Below are 22,393 nucleotides of genomic sequence, written 5' to 3' on the forward strand. Positions count from 1 at the left end.
GTGAATAAAAGGGGATAAGCAATGAAAAGAAACTGAAGAATTTCATACAGAGGAACTGGAAATAGCTTTGTTACTGTGGGATTTCAGAGATTAGAAGACCCCAAGATCAAGCAGTTGCAATTTGTGTGAAGTATTTGGAGGCAAAATTAACATAATCACAAAGTTAGCTTTTGCTGCCTGGACAGCTTCAACTGACAAATGAGATTTGTGATTATCAATAATAAAAAGCTGGGGCTTCTTTTTGCTTGGCTGTACAGTGGAGACAAAGTGATGAATAAACTCAATGAACACTGAAGCTGTAGCTCAACCACTGTCACTAATGCAAGCAACAGTATGGGGTGGAGCCCTTAAAGTCATTCTTGCTTTTGTCTTTTCCCTTGGGAAGAACAGTTTTGGTGGTATTGAGTTTCCAGATGCTGAAATGCAGGTAAGAATTGTCACAGTCTATCTTCAATCTACAGAAGTTGTTCTTCCAACTTGACATATTCCTATTTCAGCAACAGTTTTGAGTGGCCTTTGTACAGTGCTCAGGGTATTCTCACCCATATTTCATATATTACGGGGTAGAAAGCATACCTGATCATAACACTACCTAGCTTGGAGAAGAAGATGCTAACATTGTAGTGGTTGAAACAGGTTCCCCTGGAAAGGCGAGTTGCTTCAGGGTTTCTGAGTGAAAGGCCTTCATTTCCTGATATAAATCCATAGCACCATTTCTTGCCTGCTCTTTTCTTGTCATCCCAACTTGAAGGATACAATGATCCACTTTTTCTTGCATACTCATAGGCAAACTCACAAGATGTTAAGATATCTTACCATATCAAAGCAAAATAACCCTTGCTATTTCATTTCTGTTTATAGTTGCAATACATAGCACATGTCCCAAGTACCAATACTTAGGACAGTCCCAAGTATGGAACCAAACATTGTCACCAAATTAATACAATTTAATCTAAATTGGTAAAAAGAACTTTTCAGACCCACCAATTCTATTTTACAAGGAGCTAAAAAAAGGAAGTGAAAGTAAATGGTCATGTAAAACCACATATCTCCCTAAACAGTCCACTGAACTTCAAAAAAAAAATTTTGAGAGCATACCTGAAATTTAAGACTCAACCACTTTAAGACAAAATGGTGACACTGGATATGAAACTTCTGCAAATGTAACTGTGCAATTTTTTGGGGGACTTTTTGCAATATGGCATGGGTATCTTTACAGGCCTGTTCCAAGTACAGATGCTCTCCCCTGCACGGCTTGTACTATGTTTGGGATAAGAACAATAAACCTGTCTAAATAAAACATGTTAAGCCCCAAAATTTTTCGGTTGACTGAGATTTTCTTGACTTCAGTATTGTTAGACATAACAAACAACAAAAAATAACACATGGTAGCCCAAACTAACCCAGTTAAAGAATTAAACTGAAACTTCTAATTTCCCATAACTAGCTAGATTAATCAGACTCTTTTTGGTCTTAACATCTTGGAGTAAACAGTACTTGAAAATGTAAGACACAATCACAGCTGTGTTTGCATATTTTGGTGGCGCCACCAGTTGTAGATGATCCTGGGTGAATATTCAATCACCCCACAACACAAGCATCAACTTTGTCTATTGTAATCGAATTTTAGGTGACTTAAAGACTGGCAATTGGGGAAAAAGCATGAGAGGTGGAGAAATTTTACTACACTGAAAATCTCATTATCTGCTTTTCCCCCAAGACATATAACATTGTTAAGACAAATAGTATCACAAAAAGAGAATTCATAGGCAAACAATTTTCCACTATGCCAAGCTTCCAGAACCCCATCATAACCAACAAACAAGGGTCATAATCATCAGGAACGACCTTGATAATCCCAAACAGTTTTGTTTCTTATATTTTGCCATTCAGTTTGTAATTGTATTTGAAGCCTTATAATCTTTAAAATTCAGATTGTGATGTACTGGTCTTGTTAATCTGACCAAGAGGTCAATCAATGAACATTAATTTAAAGGCCAGACTAGAGTAAGCCATGGGTGGGACAATAAACATTGAAGTGATAGAATCACAAAATTTTGCAAGACCATAGATATAATCTCCCACTCCTAGAAAAAAATTAGGGTTATTCCAAGAAAAGACTTGGCACTTTGAGGCAATACTTCTGAAAGAAACTCTAAAACATGTCATATATTCTGCCATTTTTTAAATCTTTTCAACAAGATTTTTACAAAATCAAGTGATATCATATTATAAAAAGTAATTCAAAAGCCCAGATTAAAATGAAAAAAAATTGTAATGCTTGAAAAAAAATTAGATGTTTGAAGATGTTCTTCAAAACATCAATGAATAAACAGTACAATTCCCAATGATTGGTGGATGGTTAATGTGCAGCCTGTATTCACTAAACAGAAGCAAAGAGATGCAAAAGCTGATGTACATAACAGACAGGCCTCTATTTCTTCAAAAACATGAAAGGCATATTAAATGATGCCATCATACAACACCTGATGACCAACAATGCTGTTGTAAACTGTCAACAGAATTTGGGGAAAGACAAGTCAATGGACTCAAACTTGCTTGATGTCTATACTGATATTACTTAGCTCATGCACAAAGGGGTCCCAGTTGACCTTTTCCTCCTTGAGCAGGCCAAGGCATTTAAGAGGGTCCCACACTGGAGACTGAAGCTTAAACTAGGTAGCCAGCAATTAAATGAAAAAGTCATTAATAGGGTCCTGGCTTTCCTGACAAATAGAATGCAGATTGTAGCTGTTTATATCTCATATGGCTCATTTGTTTATTCCAATCCTCAGCCAGTAAGGAATAGACTACCCCAAGGGATGAGACTTGACCTGATTCTTTTCAACATTTATATGAACCCCATATGGCACAAAAATTAAACTTCCATGTGGACAACTCTAAATTTACAGGGGCAATTGATACTGTTGAAGCAAGAGCCCTCCTGCAAGAATATCTGGATAGCCTAGCACAATGGTTAGAAAAACAGCTGTTGGATTGCAAACCTGAAAAATGCAAGCTGCCCAGGTTGAGACAAATAACTATAAACAAAAGTACTCATGACTTAACCAAAGATCTGCCAGATGCTCTAACATAACACCAATGGAGGAGGGTGTCAGGGTCAACTCCCAGCTACAGTTCCATCAGCAAACCCTCACAGATGTTGTGAATGCAAAAGCAAATCTTGGCCCCATCAATTATGTCATGTCAACATATACATCAGATGCAACATAACCTAAACATCATTAAAAGGAAAAGCTGTATACCTCTATAATAAGCCCAATGCTTGAATTTGGTATGGTGCTGGCCTCCCCTCAATTCAAGGGCAATAGGTGTCCAAAGACATACCAACAAAATGCCATTAAACCTGAGATCTCTCCCTTACTGTGAGAGGCTTTAAGCATTAAAAATCCCAAAACTCACCTACTGTACCAGAAGAGAAAATGTTATCACAGCATTCAACCATCTATAAACAAATCACACTTCAAGCCTACTGCCTCACCAAAACCAGAAAAACCTTATAAAATGTAATTGAGCAAAACTATGAAGCTGAAAACAAATTTGTTGCACTTCAATTAAGCAGAGGATCAATTTTGCAAGGTTTCACTTGGTAAAATTCAAGTTAATTGACTTCTTGCTATCTTAGAAAGGGCTTAGGTTAGGAAAATGAAACTTTTAGGGATGGGTCTATAGGCTAAAGTATGTCCTGGGAAGATATTTTAAAATACCCACCTCAGTAAAATTCTAGTTAATTGACTTCTTGCTCTCTCAGAAAGGGTTTAGGTTAGGAACATGAAACTTTCAGGGATGAATATACAGACTAAAGTATGTCCTGGGAAGGTATTTTGAAGCAACTACCTCTACTCCTTCTCCCTCTAGAGGGCCCTAACCCTTGATGACCTTTAAAATATGTGTGGTATAAAAGTGAAACCTTGCAAAATAGATCTTCTATTTTGCATTGAAGTACAACAAAATTGTTTTCAGCTTCATGACTTTGTTCAATTCCATATGCAAATACATTTCCTAAATTTTGAAAAAGAAAGCATTGATATGGCTCAAAATTCTATTCAAATAACAGAATTGCATTTCAGAACTAAAGGCAGAGAAAAAGCAACTAGCCTAGTAACTGAAAATTAAGGTAAAATGTTGTTTTGTCAAAATTTCACCTGTCATGTAGGCAAATTTCAGGACCCTCTAGAGGGAGAAGGAATATAGACAGGTACTTTAAAATAACTTACCAGGACATAATTTAGCCTGTAGACCAATCCCTGAAAGTTTCATTTTCTTAACCTAAATGCTTTCCAGGATAGCAAGAAGTCAATTAACTAGAAATTTACCCCCACTTCCACTTCTCCCTCTAGAGGGTCCTGAAATTTGCCTACATGGCAGGTCTATACCTATTGAAATTTTGACAAAACAACATTTTACCTTAATTTTCAGTAAATAGGCCTAGTTGCTTTTTCTCTGCTTTTAGTTCTGAAAATGCAATTCCTGTTATTTAAATAGAATTTTAAGCCTTATCAATATTTTTTCAAAATTTAGGAAACGTATTTGCATTCTTTAGAACCTTATAAAATGGGTCAGGGCCCCTCTAGAGGGAGAAGGAGTGGAGATTGTTGCTTTAAAAATACCTTCCCGGGACATTCTTTAGTCTGTAGATTCATTCCTGAAAGTTTCATTTCCCTAACCTAAACCCTTTCTGAGATAGCAAGAAATCAATTAATTAGAATTTTGCACTCACTTTTTAATATGTAACCTACTATAACTACTCTATTATACTACCTATTGTATTGTATTGTATCAGTTCCAGTTCCAAAAATTGTAGGGAGGTATATGGACTAACAACAAGTCCTTTCACCTCTTTGACTTCTTCTTCAGAAAAACTAGCTACTGGAAGCGCTATTCTCCTCCAGTCTGCAAACAATGGATATATATGATTATGAACAATAATACACTGTTATTGATTGTGGGAAGTGCGAGCACCTGAGCTACCTGTCCCCAGCAGTTTAAGGCACTAGGCCGGCCGGTACCAATACGGCTCTTCCTACTCATTCCCGCTCTCTTCTGCACAATCAAAAACTATGGATAAATCGCCTCCCATTAAAAATTGACTTCTTCAAGCTTTAATCCTTATTAAACAATATTTCTCTTCTTTAAGGTATCAATTGCTGCCTTAAATATCTTACGATCAATTTCCCATGGCAGGTTAGAATCCAGGATAGCGGTATAAGTATTTGGAATCTTAGCCAAGGAGCAGAAACGCTTAAGAGCAACAGTCTCCTCACTCTGAGCCTGGCAATCAAATAAAATATGCTGGATTGTTTCCTCTGTTGAAAAGCAGATTCGGCATAAAGAGGAATGATGTAGCTTCCAATTAAATAACAAGCTATTTAGAAGTAGGGCACCTGATTTCAGCCGGTAATATAGCACTGTATTTAATCTTGTATGAAATGGAGATAACATTAATGTACTGTGATTAACTTTGGATCTTTGCCTGATAATATCTCGTGAATTGAGGCCAGAGGAAGGACTAGGAGATAACATGGAAGCCTTTGCTGCTAGAGAATCAGCCATATCATTATATTTTATACCTTTATGACTAGGAACATGTTGAAAATAAACTTCATTTTCCTTGATCCTTAGATTAAGAAGCTGTCTTCTAATATTATATAAATCTTTGTCATTAGCAATTCTATTAATATTTTGGATCAGTAGTAATGCTGATTTAGAGTCGGAGAGACAGAGTATATTTTCAGATTCAATGTTATAATTTATGAGAGCATCCAAGGCCAGGCGGATGGCACATAATTCAGCAGACAAGATAGAAGATCCCAATGGGAGAGGAGAATAAATATTCAAATTCAGGGATGGGATACATGCTCCTGCTCCAGCTCTTTCCCTCTGGACGGATCCATCAGTATATATTTTTCTATAGTTGGGGTAAGCCTTTGAGATGTGTTCAGCCAAAATAGTCTGGATCTCATAATTAGGAATCAAATCTTTACTAATAGAGATAAGTTCTACTTGACAGCTTGGAGGACTCATTTCCCATGGGGGGGACTCAGTAAAGGGATATGCATGAAGCGAATGTTGATTCCAGTTTGGGACCTCCAGTTGAAACTGATTCCATGATGAATGGGCATTGGGACAGGCTGACTTCTCAGCAAAGGTATGTGCATATACAGCATGCTTGGCTCCATAAGCCTGGATTTGCGAGAAATACTTTATCCTTAGACTAGATGCTCTTTCACTTAGGGACACCAATCCCGACAGTGTTCTTAACTTTGACAGAGGGGTATGCTTATGCACACCCAAAGCTATTCGAATAGCAGAATTTTGTAAAGATTCAAGGATTTTGAATGAGGATGGGGGACGAGCTGAAAATATTTGAATCCCATATTCTATATTTGAACGAATATATAATTTGTAAAAATCCAAAATAATCTTTGGGTGACATCCCCACTTACTTCCAGCAAGTCTTTTTAGAATACAAAGTCTCTGAATAATCAGAGATTTCAAAGAATTAATATGTTCATGCCACTGCATTTTAGAATCCATTAATAAACCAAGTAACTTCACTGAATTGCAATATGGGATCTCCCTTGAGAAAATTGTCAGTGGATTAGGAGGGTCTAGAGTACCATTAGTAAATATAATGGCTTTAGTTTTACTGATTGATATTGGGAAGCCAAATGCTAAAGAGAATCTCTGGACTAGACTTATATCCTGTTGAATAAGGCTTTGAAGAAGGCTAATATCCCTTCCTGACTTCCAAATGATCAAATCATCTGCATAAAGGCCAAATGATGCATGAGATACTTGAAATTCAGAAACATACAAGTTGAATAGAAGAGGACTCAATATTGCACCTTGAGGAAGTCCTCTCGTAATGGGGCATTGCTCACTTCTAGACTGATTTACTTGAACGTAAAAATATCTATCAGTTAGAAAAGACTTTATAAAACTTATAAAAGGATACGGGAAGTCAAGATTTATTAGGATTTCCAATAATTTATTGTGGACTACATTTCCATAGGCATTCGACCAGTCAAACAGAACAGCCATTGTGACATGTCTTTTTTTGAGGGAGTTACAAACATCAATTTCTAGCCGGGTAATGTTATCTAAAGAGCTATGTCCTTTTCTGAAACCTGTTTGTTCACTAGGAAAGAGATTGTTGACTTCAGAAAACCACTCAATTCTTGATAAGACAAGCCTTTCCAGAACTTTACTAAAGGAAGGTAATACTGATATAGGACGGTAAGACTTGAGATCATTAGATGAATAAGAAGGTTTTAAAGCTGGGAATACCTGAGCAATCTTCCAGGCATTTGGGAACTTTTGACTTGACCAAATAAGATTATAAAGACTTAAGAGGGCTGTATGAAACACCTTTGGGGACTCAAGAATCCACTTCATACAAATACCATCATAACCTGGGGAAGACTTGATGTTAAGAGAATTAAGTGCTACACAAAATTCATCTTGGGAAAAAGGTTTCATCAGATTACCCTTATAAGAACAGGTAAGAGGGAGATTACAAAAAGGAGGTCGGCTGGGATGAAAATCTGAGCAATCGTTTTTAAAAACATTGGTAAACAGATCTGCCTTCTTTTTATCTGATACAATTGGATATCCATCCTGAATGATATCATATCTACGGTCATCATTAGGCTGCTTTCCACTATTTAGTTGGCTAATGAAATTATGGACCTTTGAAATTGGGGTTCTAAAACTGATACTTGAGCTGAAATTCAGCCATGTACTCTGTTTAGCTCTCCTACAAATTAGTTTCACCTTAGCACATGACTGCTTATAAAAGATTGCTGTTGACTGAGATGGGTGCTTTTGAAACCTTTTACGAGCCTTTCTTTTTGCCAGAACTGCAACCCTACACTCATCATTCCACCAATTCTTGGGTCTTTTGGAGCCATTGTAAAAACGTACCCTAGTCATTGGAATTGCCGATTTAGCTGACTCCAGCAGGATTGATCTCAAATTAGACTCAATGGCATTAATATCATAATTAGGAGAAACAAAGGAAAAATCTACTTCATTTAATATCTCACGAAAAAGGGACCAATTTCCTTTGGAGTTGATAAATGTAGGGACGTAGGGTTTGGGAGTGTAGCATAAATCTTGAAATGATGTAAGAATTGCACAATGATCAGATTGAAGAGATGACACCTTTACCATCTGAACTAAATCATAATATGAAGAAGGACCTAGAAGCAAATCTATAGTTGAGAAAGAGTTAGAAGAAATATTATACCTGGTCTGAAAGTCAAATGGAGTGAAAATCAAGGTGTCAGGAAAATTGGACAATATGTACTCTATTCCTCTTCCTGCTTTGTTGCTACCTGCTGATTGTTCCCAGAGAGGACTGTGGGCATTAAAATCACCAAAAATAAAGGTATTATTACCTGAAATCAACAAATATTTCCCATATATCTTATTCCTTGAGCTACATCCCTAAATTTTATCTTCAGTTGGCATCAAAAAGTATTCTTTATTGTATTACCCAAGGGGATGAGACCAAAAATAAACTGATTAATGATTCGCTCCAATTTTTAGCTGGTTTTGTTGTATCCCTACAATTGTTGTTTTCATAGGCAATTGTTACAATCATAGTTTTTTCATAGGCAATAGTTTGTTTTCGTAGGCAATTGTTACAATCATAGTTACAATCATGTTTTTCATAGGCAATTGTACAATTGTTGTTTTCATAGGCCTCTGTATTTTCGGCTACAGGTGACTTTAAATTATGCCAAGGAAAAAATCTTTTTTCAATTAGGATGTTCATTTCTTTTCATAATTGGAGGTTAAGAGGCTAGTTCATCCATTTTTTTTTTATGTCTGGTATCATCAAATATGCCAGAAACTGATTCTCCGCTTGTCCAAAATATAAATTCTGTGTGAATTCACTCTAGCTAGGCCAAAAGATTGATTGATGAAATTGGCACGATTTTTTCTGGCAATCTTGTGGACTTCAATTTTTTAAAATCTCAATCCTCTTGTAAATGCCCATATAATCTAAACCCTGATTGTTCTGCAGTGTGAACATGTGGGTGGGGATAGATCTGGAGCCAAACCGTGGAAGCAGCAGTACAGAAATCGGTCAGAGATAGAGGAAAGAAGGCAAATAGAGACTGTAAAGTTGAAGTTTAGTGTTTATCAAACAGTTCGTGGTAACGAACTACAGTAAGGAGCGATCCGGCTCAATAATAACCACAACTCTAAAAAATGGAATTTTGGTACCAATAGCTACATCAAAAGAATCGCATTTTAATGCTGATTTTAAATATATAAGTTTCATCATGTTTAATCTTACCCATCAAAAGTTACGAGCCTGAGAAAATTTGCGTTATTTTAGAAAATAAGGGGAAACACCCCCTAAAAGTCATAGAATCTTAACGAAAATTACTCCATCAGATTCAGCGTATCAGAAACCCTACTGTAGAATTGTCAAGCTCCTGTCTATAAAAATGTGGAATTTTATATTTTTTGCCAGAAGGCAGATCACGGATGCGTGTTTATTTGTTTGTTTTTTTTTTTGTTTTTTTTTCCCGGGGGTGATCGTATCGACCCAGTTGTCCTATAATGTTGAGAGAGGGATGATTCTAACGGAAATGAAAAGCTCTAGTGCCCTTTTTAAGTGACCAAAAAAATTGGAGAGCACCTAGGCCCCTTCCCACGCTAATTATTTTCCCAGAGTCAACGGATCAAAATTCTGAGATAGCCATTTTATTCAACGTAGTTGAAAAACCTTATACCTATGTCTTTGGGGACGACTTACTGCCCCACAGTCCCCGTGGGAGGGATTACAAGTTCAAAACTTTGACCAGTGCTTACATATAGTAATGGTTGTTGGGAAGTGTACAGGCGTTTTCAGACCCACGGGGGCGCGAAGCACCCCCACCAACTAGGTGTTGGGGTGGCCCTTTATAAGCTAATTTATAAGTTACGCATATCTTTTACTTATAAAAAGATTCGTAAAAAATTAAAATTTCTAGTTGCCTTTTTAATTAACCGAAAAATCGGAGGGCAACTCCCCCGCTCTTTTTTTCTCAAAGTCATTCGATCAAAATTATGAGAAAGCCATTTAGCAAAAACAAATAAATATACAAATTTCGTTTTAATTATTCCTCTGTGGAGAGCCAAAATCAAAACATGCATTGATTCAAAAACGTTCAGAAATTAAATAAAAAACAAAACAAGTTTTTGTAAATGAAAGTAAGGAGCGACATTAAAACTTAAAACGAACAGAAATTACTCCGTTTATGAAAGGGGCTTTTCCTTCTCAACGCCCCGCTCTTTACGCTAAAGTCTTTTAAGGCGTTGAGAAGGAAAAGCCCCTTTCATATAGGGAGTAATTTCTGTTCGTCTTAAGGTTTAATGTCGCTCCTTACTTTCATTTAAAAAAACTTGTTTTTTTTATTTAATATTTGTAAAGGTGGACCAATGCGGCACGTGGGTGGCCATTTATCTTACAGGGGAGGTGTTAGGGCTCTGGCCCTTCTGTTTTAAGATAAACGACCCGTTTCCTTCTATTATTGCACTTGCTTACAGTATAATTTAAAGGACAAGCTAAATTCTCACTGCCAAGCCAGTAATCTTATAAGGACTAAACTTTCGGGCTATATCTATTTCTGTCTGTCTGGTTTTGGTCATTCATAGGTAATATTATTCAGAATAAGCTAGTAGTCTAAAGTTTGGTTTTTTGGATTAGTAATAGTCATTTTGGTGACCCCACAATGCAAGCTTTGTTTGTGCTAAAATAGTGATTTTCTTTCAGTTCTTTTTTAGAATGCAAAGTCTCTTTTCAGAATCTGCTTAGAAAGTTTTCTTATAGATTTCACAAAAAACATTTTTTGTCAGAATTGATCTTTAAAGTTTGAAAGTGAGTTATCTTCTTCAACTGTGCAAGATTATTATTCTCTGAACACAGGCAGGGTTGGAAAAAAGTTTTCGAGAAGTACCGTCATTAATATAACGACAAGGAGGCCCGTTTACCCTCCAAAGAGATAGTTAGAGAGATATTAGTAATGACAGAGGTTTTGGCACCTGTGGCCAATAGTTTGTCCCGTAGAAAGGTAGTACACGGTTCTTACACACGCTGGTTGCAATACCAATGCATGAAGAAATTATAGAACCCTTGTAATTGCTTGATCACGTTAATAAACTTTATTGGCACCACCATTGGCGCTAGAGGTCAAATAGCTGGTAGCCCCAAGGCATCCAGTGTAAACAGTTTTTATTGTAATTTCTGTTCGTTTTGTGTTCCATTTATTTATTTGCTTTGATTTGTGGTAGTTTTACACTTGGAAGATTATTTGGATTGATTTCTGCTCATTTTATCTTATTATGGCTCTTTACTTTTTTTTGAAAAATGTGTTTTTTTGGAAAAAAGTCTTCTAAATTAATCGTTAAAAATTCCATGAGACGAAGATTTAGTTACTCAAAATTTGAGTGTACCTAGAAATTTTTTTAAGTGAGGTTTCAATATTCAGGAGGGCTATTTCACTGCTGAGAGATCTTTTTTTTTGAGATTAGCAAACCTGATTCATATTAGATGCTTATTGCTGATGAATGGAGCGTTGAAGGTTACGTGGAACTTGGGAGGTAAGTGGGGGAAACGGGCCAAACCCCGGGCTTTGTAAAAGTCATTTGTGTTTGTCGTTTTCTAGTTTCCATTCGATTTTCCAGGGGATGGGGGTCAAGTTTATTATGCAAATAGTTGTGCTGGGTCAAAATAAGTTTTGATGAAAATTTAGGACCACGGAAAAGGAACATTTTGTTCTCAGAGATGGCCCTGCAAGCTATGTGGCACTGTGAGCATGAAAATGCAAGTGCAATATAATCAAAGAAGAAAAGCATATTCTGCTGATTCATTGCGCTTTGGATTGATAGAAGTCAAGAACAAGCATAAGAATCCTGTCTAGATTTTTACAAAGATCCATCCACTGAAAATGGGTGATAAGAAAGGGTAAATATTTTTTACGTAAATGGACTTTGTATCTTCCCACATGTGAGCTAGGGGCTGATTCAAGCTGAACTATGGATTTGTCAAGATTGTGTTGCAATCATGCTAATGGTTGAACTTGAATAAAGTGGGTCTAAATTTTAGACTAATATTATCCCAGGTAGGAGAGATAGGCAAGAACTCCTTGAATTTTGCTGGGGCTTCTACATAGGCCTAGTTGTACACCCAGAGAAATGGTTAAGGCCACAGTTGTTTATGTATACCTTTACTAATCAGTTTAGACATTGACTGAAAGATATGCACACTACACAGCTAATATGATCAGTGTAGCTTCTATATAGAAAAAACCTACAGCCAAACATTAGGCCTACATAGCCTACAGAATTTTTGTTTGCCAATTAGGCTTGGTTGTTAACATGACTGGCATTGTATTTATAGAAAGCTTGAATTAACCAACCAGTTGGCTATTAGATGCCTTATATATTTACTCTTTAGTCTGAAGTAGCCAACTAGTCAGCTATCAGTAGAATTCTATATAAACTATAGAATTAGCTAACAACTTAGCTTGTCTATTAAGGTCCAATTCATATGTAAACTTGAGATTTTAACACAGAAACATCAACTGAAAATGGGTGATTAGAAAGTGTGAGTAGGATAGTTTTTATCCTATATAGACTTAGACTTAGTTGCTTTCCACTTACAAGATTGAGGCTAATTCCAAATGAACTGTGGATTTGTCAAGATTGTGCTGCAATTAGGCTACTGGCTAAACTCAAATAAAGCATGGCCTATATTTTTAGCCAATATTATCCCAGGGAGAGGGCAAGAACTACCCAGATATTGTCAGGGCTTCTACATGGTTGTACATTGAAGAAATGGTTAAGGCTATAGTAGGCTAGGTATACCTTTACTAATCAGTTTAGAAATTGATTAATGGTTATCCGCTACACAACTAATATAATCAGTGTTGCTTCTATTTAACAAAAATCCACAGCCAATGTGACTGGCAGTGTATTTATATAAAGCTTAAATTAGCCAACCAGTTAGCTATTAGATTCCCTATATATTTACAATTCAGTCTGAAGTAGTCAGCTATCACTAGAGTTCTACATAAACTATATAATTAGCTAACAAGTTAGCTAGCCTGTTAAGATCCTACCTATATTTGAACTTGAGATTTTTACAAAGGAATATCCACTAAAAATGGATTATAAGAAAGAGTAAGTAGGCTAGTTTTTACCTAAATGGACTTTGTTGCTTTCCACTTGTGAGCTGGAGGCTCACTTCAACTGAACTATAGATTTGTCAAGATTATGCTATAATCAGGCTATTGACTGAACTCAAATAAAGTGTGGCCTAAATCTTAGACTAATATTACCCCAAGGAGATGGGGTAAGAATTACCTGGATTTTTAGGAGTTGTACATTGAAGGAATAGTTAAGGCTACAGTAGGTTATGTACACCTTTACTAATCAATTTAGACATTGACTAATGGTTATCTACTACACAGCTAATATAATCAGTATTGCTTATATATAAAAATGAACACAGCCAAATATTACCTATAGAAATTTTTTTAGTCAATTAGGTGGCTAATATGACTGGCAGTATAGTTATAGAAATTTTAAATTGCCCAACCAGTTAGGTATTAGGTTCCATATATATATATATATATATATATATATATATATATATATATATATATATATATAACTTCAGTCTGAATTAGCCAACTAGTCAGCTATCAATAGAGCTCTATATAAACTATAGAACTAGCTAACAAGTTAGATAGCCTATTAAGATCCTGCTTATAATGTAAACTTGAGTTTGAATTAGCCAACTAGTCAGCCATTAATAGGGTTCTATATACATCATAAATTTAGCTAATTAGTTGGCTTTCAAGATCCCACTTATATATAAACTTGAGTTTAAATCAGCCAACTAGTCTAGTCAGCTGTCAATAGAGTTGTATATACACTATAGATAAAGAATTAGCTAGGGCAAAAGACATCTTTTTGGGAAAGAGTACTTTTCTTTGTCATGCTGGAAAAATAAAGATTACTTTTTTAATGCCTCTGTTTTACTGCAGCTTGACACAATGCAAGCCTAGACCCAATCATCTCCCACTATAAGCAGCCCAGTGGGAGCATTTTGTAATTGTAAATTTAATATGTGGTCTCTGTTTTGACAAACAATTAAAAAAAAACATTTGAAATCAGTGGTTTATAAAATAAATATCAAGCAGCAAAAGTTACATTTAGGGCTCAGAATGAGCCTCTAAAGTCCCTTTTTTGGCTGAAGTTTCTTCCAGGTCCCTGTTTATAGAGATAGTCCCTTAACTCCCCCAAAATTTTCTATTTGGGAGCTTGGTACATTTGAAAACTGAAGGATTATGTATTTGAAAGACTTTCTTTAGGTAATATAACTTTTCCAAAAATCTGGTTGTACTGATCACTTGGTTATGCTACAGCAGAAGACTTGGAACTTTGTCTGTGGCCCAGGTTAACTGTTTCAAACATATGCAGCTAATAACAACAAAATGGCCTATATAGTGGGTGGATAGATGGGTCAAATTGTTGTACTGTTCAAGGATAGAGAGTAATATTAACCTATAGGATGGGTAGGATGCATTGGTTGTATTGTAGTACCATTCAAGGATAGATAATTTCCTGGAGCTTCATAAAATGAACCATGCCATTATAATTTTGTTTGAATTGACTTGTATTACTTTAAATTGCATCTTCTAGTGACTAAGGTTGAAGAACCTGTAATGTTGACTCAATATTCATGTCACAGTTTGTTTAGTGGATCATTACTATTTATATATATAAAAGACAGCTTGCTTTCATTGTTAGGTGTCACTAGATGTATTGCTGACTGGACATGTTTGAATGCTATAAGGGTGGGTGGCTCAGGTGGTGTAAACTCTGCAACTTAAACCCACACAGTAGCAGCAACCCTCTAGATGCATGACTGGCCCACACCAGTCATTATCTGGACAGTTTAAAGCTGAGACAACAGCAACTTCAGATGAGTTTGCCAGGTGGTAGAAGGTTACAAATTTGCATACAGTGCCATAACTGAGCATTCACATCTAATAAACATTGCTGGATGATACTGGTTTGTCCAGCTGAGTCTTTCATGACTTGCTACTCTAATTGTGGTTCACACCAATCTTGAAGCTGTCAACTGATCTGGCTGACAAGGTAGATTTGCTGAGTGATTTCTACAGTGCAACACTGCAATTGATGAAGAAGTTGAACATCTCATGCTTTCTGCTATATTTTTGAAGCAGCTTTTTGGGGTTTTCTTGTGATCTGATGTATTCACTGTGATCAAAATGCACTTAATGATGTCACTGGTCATCATCTTAACTGCAAGGATGACATCTCCTCTGTTTGCATGGTATGTCAGGGTAGACATGTCAAGCTTTTCTAGTCATTGCTTGTTGAAGATTTGTTGTTTGGCAAAAGGGAGCTTGGTTACTCTTTATTGGACCTTCTTAAGTATCTCCATGTCATAATTAAAGCACTGGTTTGCAACTGACATGCCAAACTGAAGGTGCAGATGAACAAAGGCTGTGTAGAGTGTCTAGATAACTCTTGATTGGCAACTTGTCACTGAAGGCTTGAACAAACAAGGACCTCATCTGCCTTAGCTGCTTAGTTCCAACAGTGGCTATGAAATTTAAGGTTATTGTCAATGGTTACCCCAAGATAATGCTCTTCCTTAGCACTGTGAATGGAAATATTGACACCTACAGAGTTAACCATGTGATAACTATGGCAAGGGTTGTTTTACTTAGATGCAGGACTTCACATTTATGTGGGTTTAACTCAAGTGTCCAGGCTATTGCCCACAGACAGAGGTTGTTGAGATATTTTTTCAGAGAAAAGCAATGTTCTGTTGAGGCTGCTGAACCAAAGAGTTTGGAATCATCTGCATACAGTTCCAAGCCATTCTTGACTACCTCAGGAGCATCATTTATGTAAAGGTTAAACAGTGTTGGTTCTAGTTTGGTCTCTTGGGGGACACCACTTTTAACATGAACTGGTTTGGAGTAGATGAGGTTATCTCTTTCATCATGTACAGCAACAATCTGGATTCTATTAGATAGGAAGCTGTGGATGCACTGGGCATTCCTGTGGTACAAATTATGTATTCTTTCTCTCTAAAGGTTAGTTAATAAGCTCATAACAGGTTGAGTAAGAAGAGGAAAATACCATGGATGGAATATTCAGATAGCAAAAATCTTGCACCCAGTGTTTTTCCTGCTGTGTTTAAAACTACTTGTCATTCAAGTCTCCCAGGTGTATTTTGGAAAGGCAATAGACAACTGCAAATTTTGTTGCTCCTGGTTAACTAATGAAGACACAAATGGCAGAAAGATGAACAAATGTTGTAGGATTGGTGATGAGGGGTTTTCTTTATACTGCAAAAAACGCAGGAAAAACCTTAGCTGTTGCAAAGGCTTTTACACTTTGAATCAGCATGCTTTGCCAGATGAGTACATGAAATGGTTTGCAATCCTTCTTAGTCTGTTATTGCTATGATTGTATGGATCTGCTAGGCAACAGCACCAATTAGCTAACTATGGAAGTCAAACTCTTTATATGTTTTGTGATAAATATGCTGCATATAAATTAGAACTCATCTGGATACTCAAGTCCTTGCAATCTTATATATGTGCAGCTTTGTGCAATGGAATCATTGATGTCTTTGAAGCCATGTTCCCTGACAAGCTACCACCCAGGATGTTAGTGAGTGTGAGGAAAGCTATGTACTTGATAAGCACTTCACCCACACTGTAAACAAAATCTTATGAAGGTTATAGATGAAGCTCACTTTGTTCTTGAATACTAAGAAACTACAAACAGTGAAGGAAAGTAAGAGCTATAAATTAGAGTACACTTTTGGTCCCCTTTAAGAGATCAAGTTGTGAGCTGTCATCTGGTGACATATTTCATGGGACATACAACTGGTGAGAACATAGTAAAAAAGCAGATGTTGTGCACTGGAAGCAAGAATTTACCTTTTGAAAAACTAATAATGATAGGTAGCAATGGGCCTAATGTCAATAAAAAGGTATGGTCACAAATGAATTAATTGAAGAAGAATGCCTTTGAAATAGCTTGTGAATATTGGAACATGTAACCTCCATGTTATACACAGCACATTTGTGAAAGGGTTCCAGGAATTTGGTAAGGATGTTACCCAACTTTGTTGTCATCTTGAGGCATTTTTTCCTTGGCTGACCTGCATGATGTGAGGATTTTCAAGAATGCTAGAAAAAGAAAGACATCCCATACAATAGTTTCATTCAGCATGTCTCAACAAGGTGCTTAACTTTGGGTCCTGCTGTTTGCTGAGCAGTTTATCAGTGACCAGGGTTCTTGGAGTATATGTTGCAATTATGTACCATTGAAGAAACATTCAAAGAATGTTCAGTCATCAGCAAAGTACCTCAAGATTGTAAGCTACCTAAAAAAGAAAGATATGATTGCAGTTGAATTTGTGTATTCATTACCTGAGCTTGCTACACAATTCACAGTAGCATTCCAGAAGAAAAAACCTCTTGTTCATGCACTTCATGCCAAGATAAAAAAAATATTTCTCATTGTTTTGGAGAGAGTTCTGGAACCCAACATTCTTGCATCAGCTGATGAAATTTCTATGAGTTTGCTTGAGAACTTAGACAACTACTTGTAGGACACTATTGTGGGTGAACAGGTTGAACTTGCATTTGATGTTGACAAACTCACTTGACAGAAAGACAGAGCTTTATCAAAGGGCACAAAGGCATTTCAAGGCAGCTGCCAAACACTTAATCAAGAAGTGTCCCATCTTTTCTAATAGTCTTCTCATAGCACTCAGGTGCCTGGATCCCATGGAAAGGAAAAGAGCTAGAAATTTATCAAATATAGTGTGCTTGCTCAAGACATTCCACTTGGAGTAAGTGTTGACAATGTAAGAATTGAGTATATATTGCTGCAAGCCAACAACTCAGTAGAACCAGCACCATCCCACTTTGGCTATTACTGGCATCAAATCTTCTCTATGGCAGACATTTTTCGTAGGCAAAAGTATACACTTTAGTCCAAGCTTGTTCAAGTTCAAGTTCCATTTATTTCCACAAGATATAAGTTTTTTTTTCTCTCAGGGAGATTTCTTCCATCAGACAGAGCCTTCATGTCAGAAAAAGTCTTTAATGTGAAGTGGTGTATGATTGATGAATTGAACACATATGGAGAGACACACAAAAGCTTCCATATTTCTAAAGAAATGTTGGCTTTGGCTAGGTTGGCCTGGTCAAATTACCAAGAATATGTGGAGAACAAGGCAAAGGAACAAGCTGCTGAACAAAGCATCCAAGACCAAGAGAAAGAAAGGCAGCTGAACCTAGTTGACAGGTCTTGTGAAAAAGAAGCTAGATAGACATGAGGAATCATTGCAAGAAAAGTGGGCCTCTGAAATTGTTGATTCCTTCTTGAAAAAGGCCACCAATTGATTACAGAGAGTGGTGGCTTCAAAGGATTTATTGGGCATTGGCTTGGCCAGTTCCTTAATTGAGGGTGCCATGAAAATGTGAGAAGACAATTATTATTTTTAAATTTTTTTTTATTATTTTTGCTTCCCCTTCAGTTATATTAAATGTTTGTCAAATATGTTTCAAGGGTGTATAATTATTTCGACTTGATTTAATTACTTTTCTTTTAAGTCTTTTTTTTTTAATCTATAGAACATTTTTTCTTTATCAAACAGTTTGTGAAACCAAAACAAAAAATGGAATTTTGATTTCAATAGATATATCAAAAGAATTGGCTTATTATGCTGATTTCAAATATATAAGTTTTGTTAAGTTTAGTTTTAGCCAGGAAAGGCTACAAGCCTGAGAAAATTTTCCTGATTTTCAAAAAAAGGGGAAACACCCCCTAAAAGTCATAGAATCTTAATGAAAATCACATAATCAGATTCAGTGTATCAGAAAACCCTACTTTAAAGGTCTCAAGGTCTTTTCTGCAAAAATGTGGAATTTTGTAATTTTTGCATGAAGAAAGATCACAGATGTATGTTTATTTATTTTTTTTCTGGGGTGATCATACTGACTCATTGGTCCCAGAATATTGTGAGAGGGTTCAATCAACCAGAAATTAAATGGGAAGGCAACTAGACTCCCCCTCGCCCCTGTTTTCAAAATTTGGAGATCGCCATTTTGTTGATCATAACTATGTCTTTGGATATAACATGACCCCTCCCCCCACAGCACCAGGGGAATAGTCTTTAAGTTATAAAATTTGCCCATTGTTTATGCATAGTATTTGTAATTGAAATGTAAGCATACATTCTTGGGTGGAGCAGGGACAAATGTTCTGCTGGGGGTTTTTCCATGGGGTGAACTTGTCTGGGGAAATTATACATTGGGTGAATTTCCAGGATTCCTTTATCAAATTCTTTTTATATGTCTTACTTTGTTTTTTCTTTCTCAATTCTATGCTTGGAGTTTTTAAGGGTAATTATCTTGGGTAAATTTTCACCAAGATTGAATTGTCTTCAGGGTATTTCCATAGGGATGGGGATTTCTTAGAGGAGGTGGGGCCACATTTCCTGAGATTATTTAAAAAAATCAGAAATAAATAAGAAAATAAGTTTTTTCAACTGAAATTAAGGAGCAACATCTAAACTTAAAATAAACAGAAATACTTGCATATATACAGAGGGTTGCCTCCTCAACACCTCACTCTTTACGTTAAAGTTTTCTAGTTCTTTTAAAAAAACATCTTATTGTTGTTATTAAACAACCCTTGTGTTTTAGGAGTCATTTTTAAAGAATTAGGACAAAATTCAAACTTTAGTGCAAAGAGCAAGGTGTTGTTTTTTTAAGTTTTAATGTTGCTCCTTACTTTCAGTTGAAAAAGCTTTTTTTTACCTAATCTCTGTCAAACATTACATTTGTTTATTATGTATACCAAAAGCATTTTAAGATTTACAAAGCTGGTCACACTAAACATAACAGTATTAAAGAGGACAATTGAAGAACAATACTGAAACATACTTTGCAACTAGTGTTGTAAAATTACTGTAAAATATAAAATCGATAAGTAAAATTGGTAAAATAAGGTAAAATTGATAAAATAAGATACTCTCTTGGAAATTAAGGGCAAAATTGGTGCTTGGAGTTGCCCTGTATCTATAAAACCAGCTGAGTATTTTTTAGGCATCACTTGCAACTTTTAATGAAATTTTCTAATTATTCTGATTTTCCTGGGCTTAAAAAAGCTAATGCCCATTCATCTAGAGTTTATCAATTTAATGAACTGTCTAGTTTATCCCTCTGATAATCTTGTGCCTAGGCTAATACCTCAGCAATTGGACAGTGCCTGATTTTGCACATCCATTTTGTAAAAAATTAAAAAATAAATAAACTAAATTCACCATTATATGGGAGTGAAATCATAATATTCATTTTTTCTATGTTTAAACCTTAAAAATGTTACCCTAACAACCTTGCACATTTGAATAGCTGTGTTCAGCCAAATTCATCATATCATATATATGCTATTTTATTTATTTATAAAAGTACCAAATACAATTAAAAATAAGGTTTGGAACTCTTTGATGACTCTGATTAATTAAGCACTGGATTATAAGAGCAGAACATTCAGTCCCTTAGGATTATATGTTGATTTATATCACCACCCTCCTATTGTATCTTCCTTAGAGCTAATTCTGTATTTTTCTGAACACTCTTCCAAAACAACTGCTAAAAATACAAGGGCCATTAAACTAGAATGAGAATTTCTTTTAGACACTGCTGTCAGTATCAACTCATTGGGTAGCTATTGGTTGAAAAGCAGGCTAAATCTTAGAAATGGGTACTGAATTTTCGATTTCCAATTGACTAAGCCACCTCCAAAGTTAATTTGACCACCCCTTCCACATGAAGTGCCTCTGAGAAAAAATAAATGATCAAATATTAATACATTGAACCTAATGGGTCTTTACCATAGGTAATGCAATACCATTGGTCCTGGTTCAAGATTTTTAAAGATTCAAGATTTTATTTAAACTTCTGTACAACACACACAATATATAAAAAAAAAACTGGAGAGTGAAAATTTCAATTTCCCTTCTATTGAAAATCTGGAATCATCCAAGGGGAAAATAGGGGGCAATTTTCTGCTTGAAAGGGATTATATTCCATGGGGCTGTTTTACAGGGGCTGGGGGGATTTGCTGGCTTCTGGGGAAAAGATGGAGTGAATACAAGATTTTTCTGAGATCTGAAATTTAAAATAAAAATGAGGATATTAGTTCTGCTTTGGTCCTCCTTATTATTGAAAATCCAGAACGTGTATTTCTTTTGATGAGACAACTTTAATATTCCCACATTCTTTTAAGAAGACAATTGAAATTAAGAAAAATCCACAAATAAGCCTTGCTTTAAATAGAGATACTGGAGATATTCCTATAAATCCAATGTACAATAGCTTAAAATTAAAGGATTCAAATAACATGTTCCTTCATTTTAATATAAGATCATCTGACCATACTTTTGATGAAAATTAGATCAGAAGACAACAAAAGTCAATCACTAAACAATGAATTCTTGCCCAATCTAATCGGTGAATAGTCTTTCATTTATTCTGGCTTGGTGTTTTGGTTGGTTTGATTCAGTCTTTCTTCTGCTTGGTTTGAGTTAATTCAAAAAGCTAGTCTTCCTTCTTTTTTTGAGAACTGAAGATGGCTTGGCAGAAGTCCCTGACGAAATATCTACCTCTATCATTTCTTTTTTTCTGCTGGCTAATATCAGCTAATATTTCACCATTTAAAAATATTTTATAACCTGTAGTGTAATACACTTTATTGTTCTGATAATAAGAGACTCAAGTCAGACAGATGGCCTTTTAAACTGGGGAATGTAGCTATACATAAAACAAAATTATATTCAATACTTTTTCTGCTAGCCTCTTCACCTTTTTGTGCTCTGAAAATTGGAAGTCGTTGTAAAATATTTCATTAAAATATGTAAAATACCAGTAAAATAGATAAAATACGTAAATTATGTAGAATATGTAAAATACCCAGTTTTACCAGTTACAACACTATTTGCAACAACATTTTAAATCACCCTAAATTCCATTGCGCAGGTGTAAAAGCCTCCTTGTGATGTCTGCCAGTGGTGACTTCAAAGTTTTGCTGAGGAATCTTGGGTGTCTCAGTATAGATGTCAATTCCTCTGCTCCTAGTCCCTGTCCACAACACACTTAAATGTTGTGGACAGGGACCGTCAGGCTTGAGATTGGATTGTTTGATTGCTTTAGAAGTTCTAAAGTGATGCAACATAGTTGAAAAAGAAGTAGTAGCATTCTCTGTGGTTGATAGTCTGCTGGGTAATTTTCTGGGAAAGACT

At 35.8% G+C, this 22,393-nt stretch overlaps 2 protein-coding genes across 3 annotated transcripts in view; one reads left to right on the plus strand and one right to left on the minus strand.

Annotated features, from left to right (window-relative positions):
* The window catches only part of LOC136033131 (PSME3-interacting protein-like), a 34,599-nt gene extending 29,681 nt beyond the window's left edge, over positions 1–4,918 (minus strand). For both annotated transcript variants that reach the window (XM_065713770.1, XM_065713769.1), the window contains exon 1: positions 4,783–4,918. The gene's annotated coding sequence lies outside the window, so the exon portion shown is untranslated. The remainder of the gene's footprint in view (positions 1–4,782) is intronic.
* Positions 4,919–11,829: 6,911 nt separating this feature from the next.
* LOC136033132 (transitional endoplasmic reticulum ATPase-like) overlaps positions 11,830–22,393 on the plus strand; it is a 66,633-nt gene continuing 56,069 nt past the window's right edge. Inside the window, exon 1 of the mRNA XM_065713771.1 lies at positions 11,830–11,986. Coding sequence (XP_065569843.1) covers positions 11,970–11,986 — 17 coding nt within the window. The 5' untranslated portion in view covers positions 11,830–11,969. The remainder of the gene's footprint in view (positions 11,987–22,393) is intronic.

Source organism: Artemia franciscana, chromosome 11 (genome assembly GCF_032884065.1).
Source record: "Artemia franciscana chromosome 11, ASM3288406v1, whole genome shotgun sequence".
NCBI lineage: Eukaryota > Metazoa > Arthropoda > Branchiopoda > Anostraca > Artemiidae > Artemia > Artemia franciscana.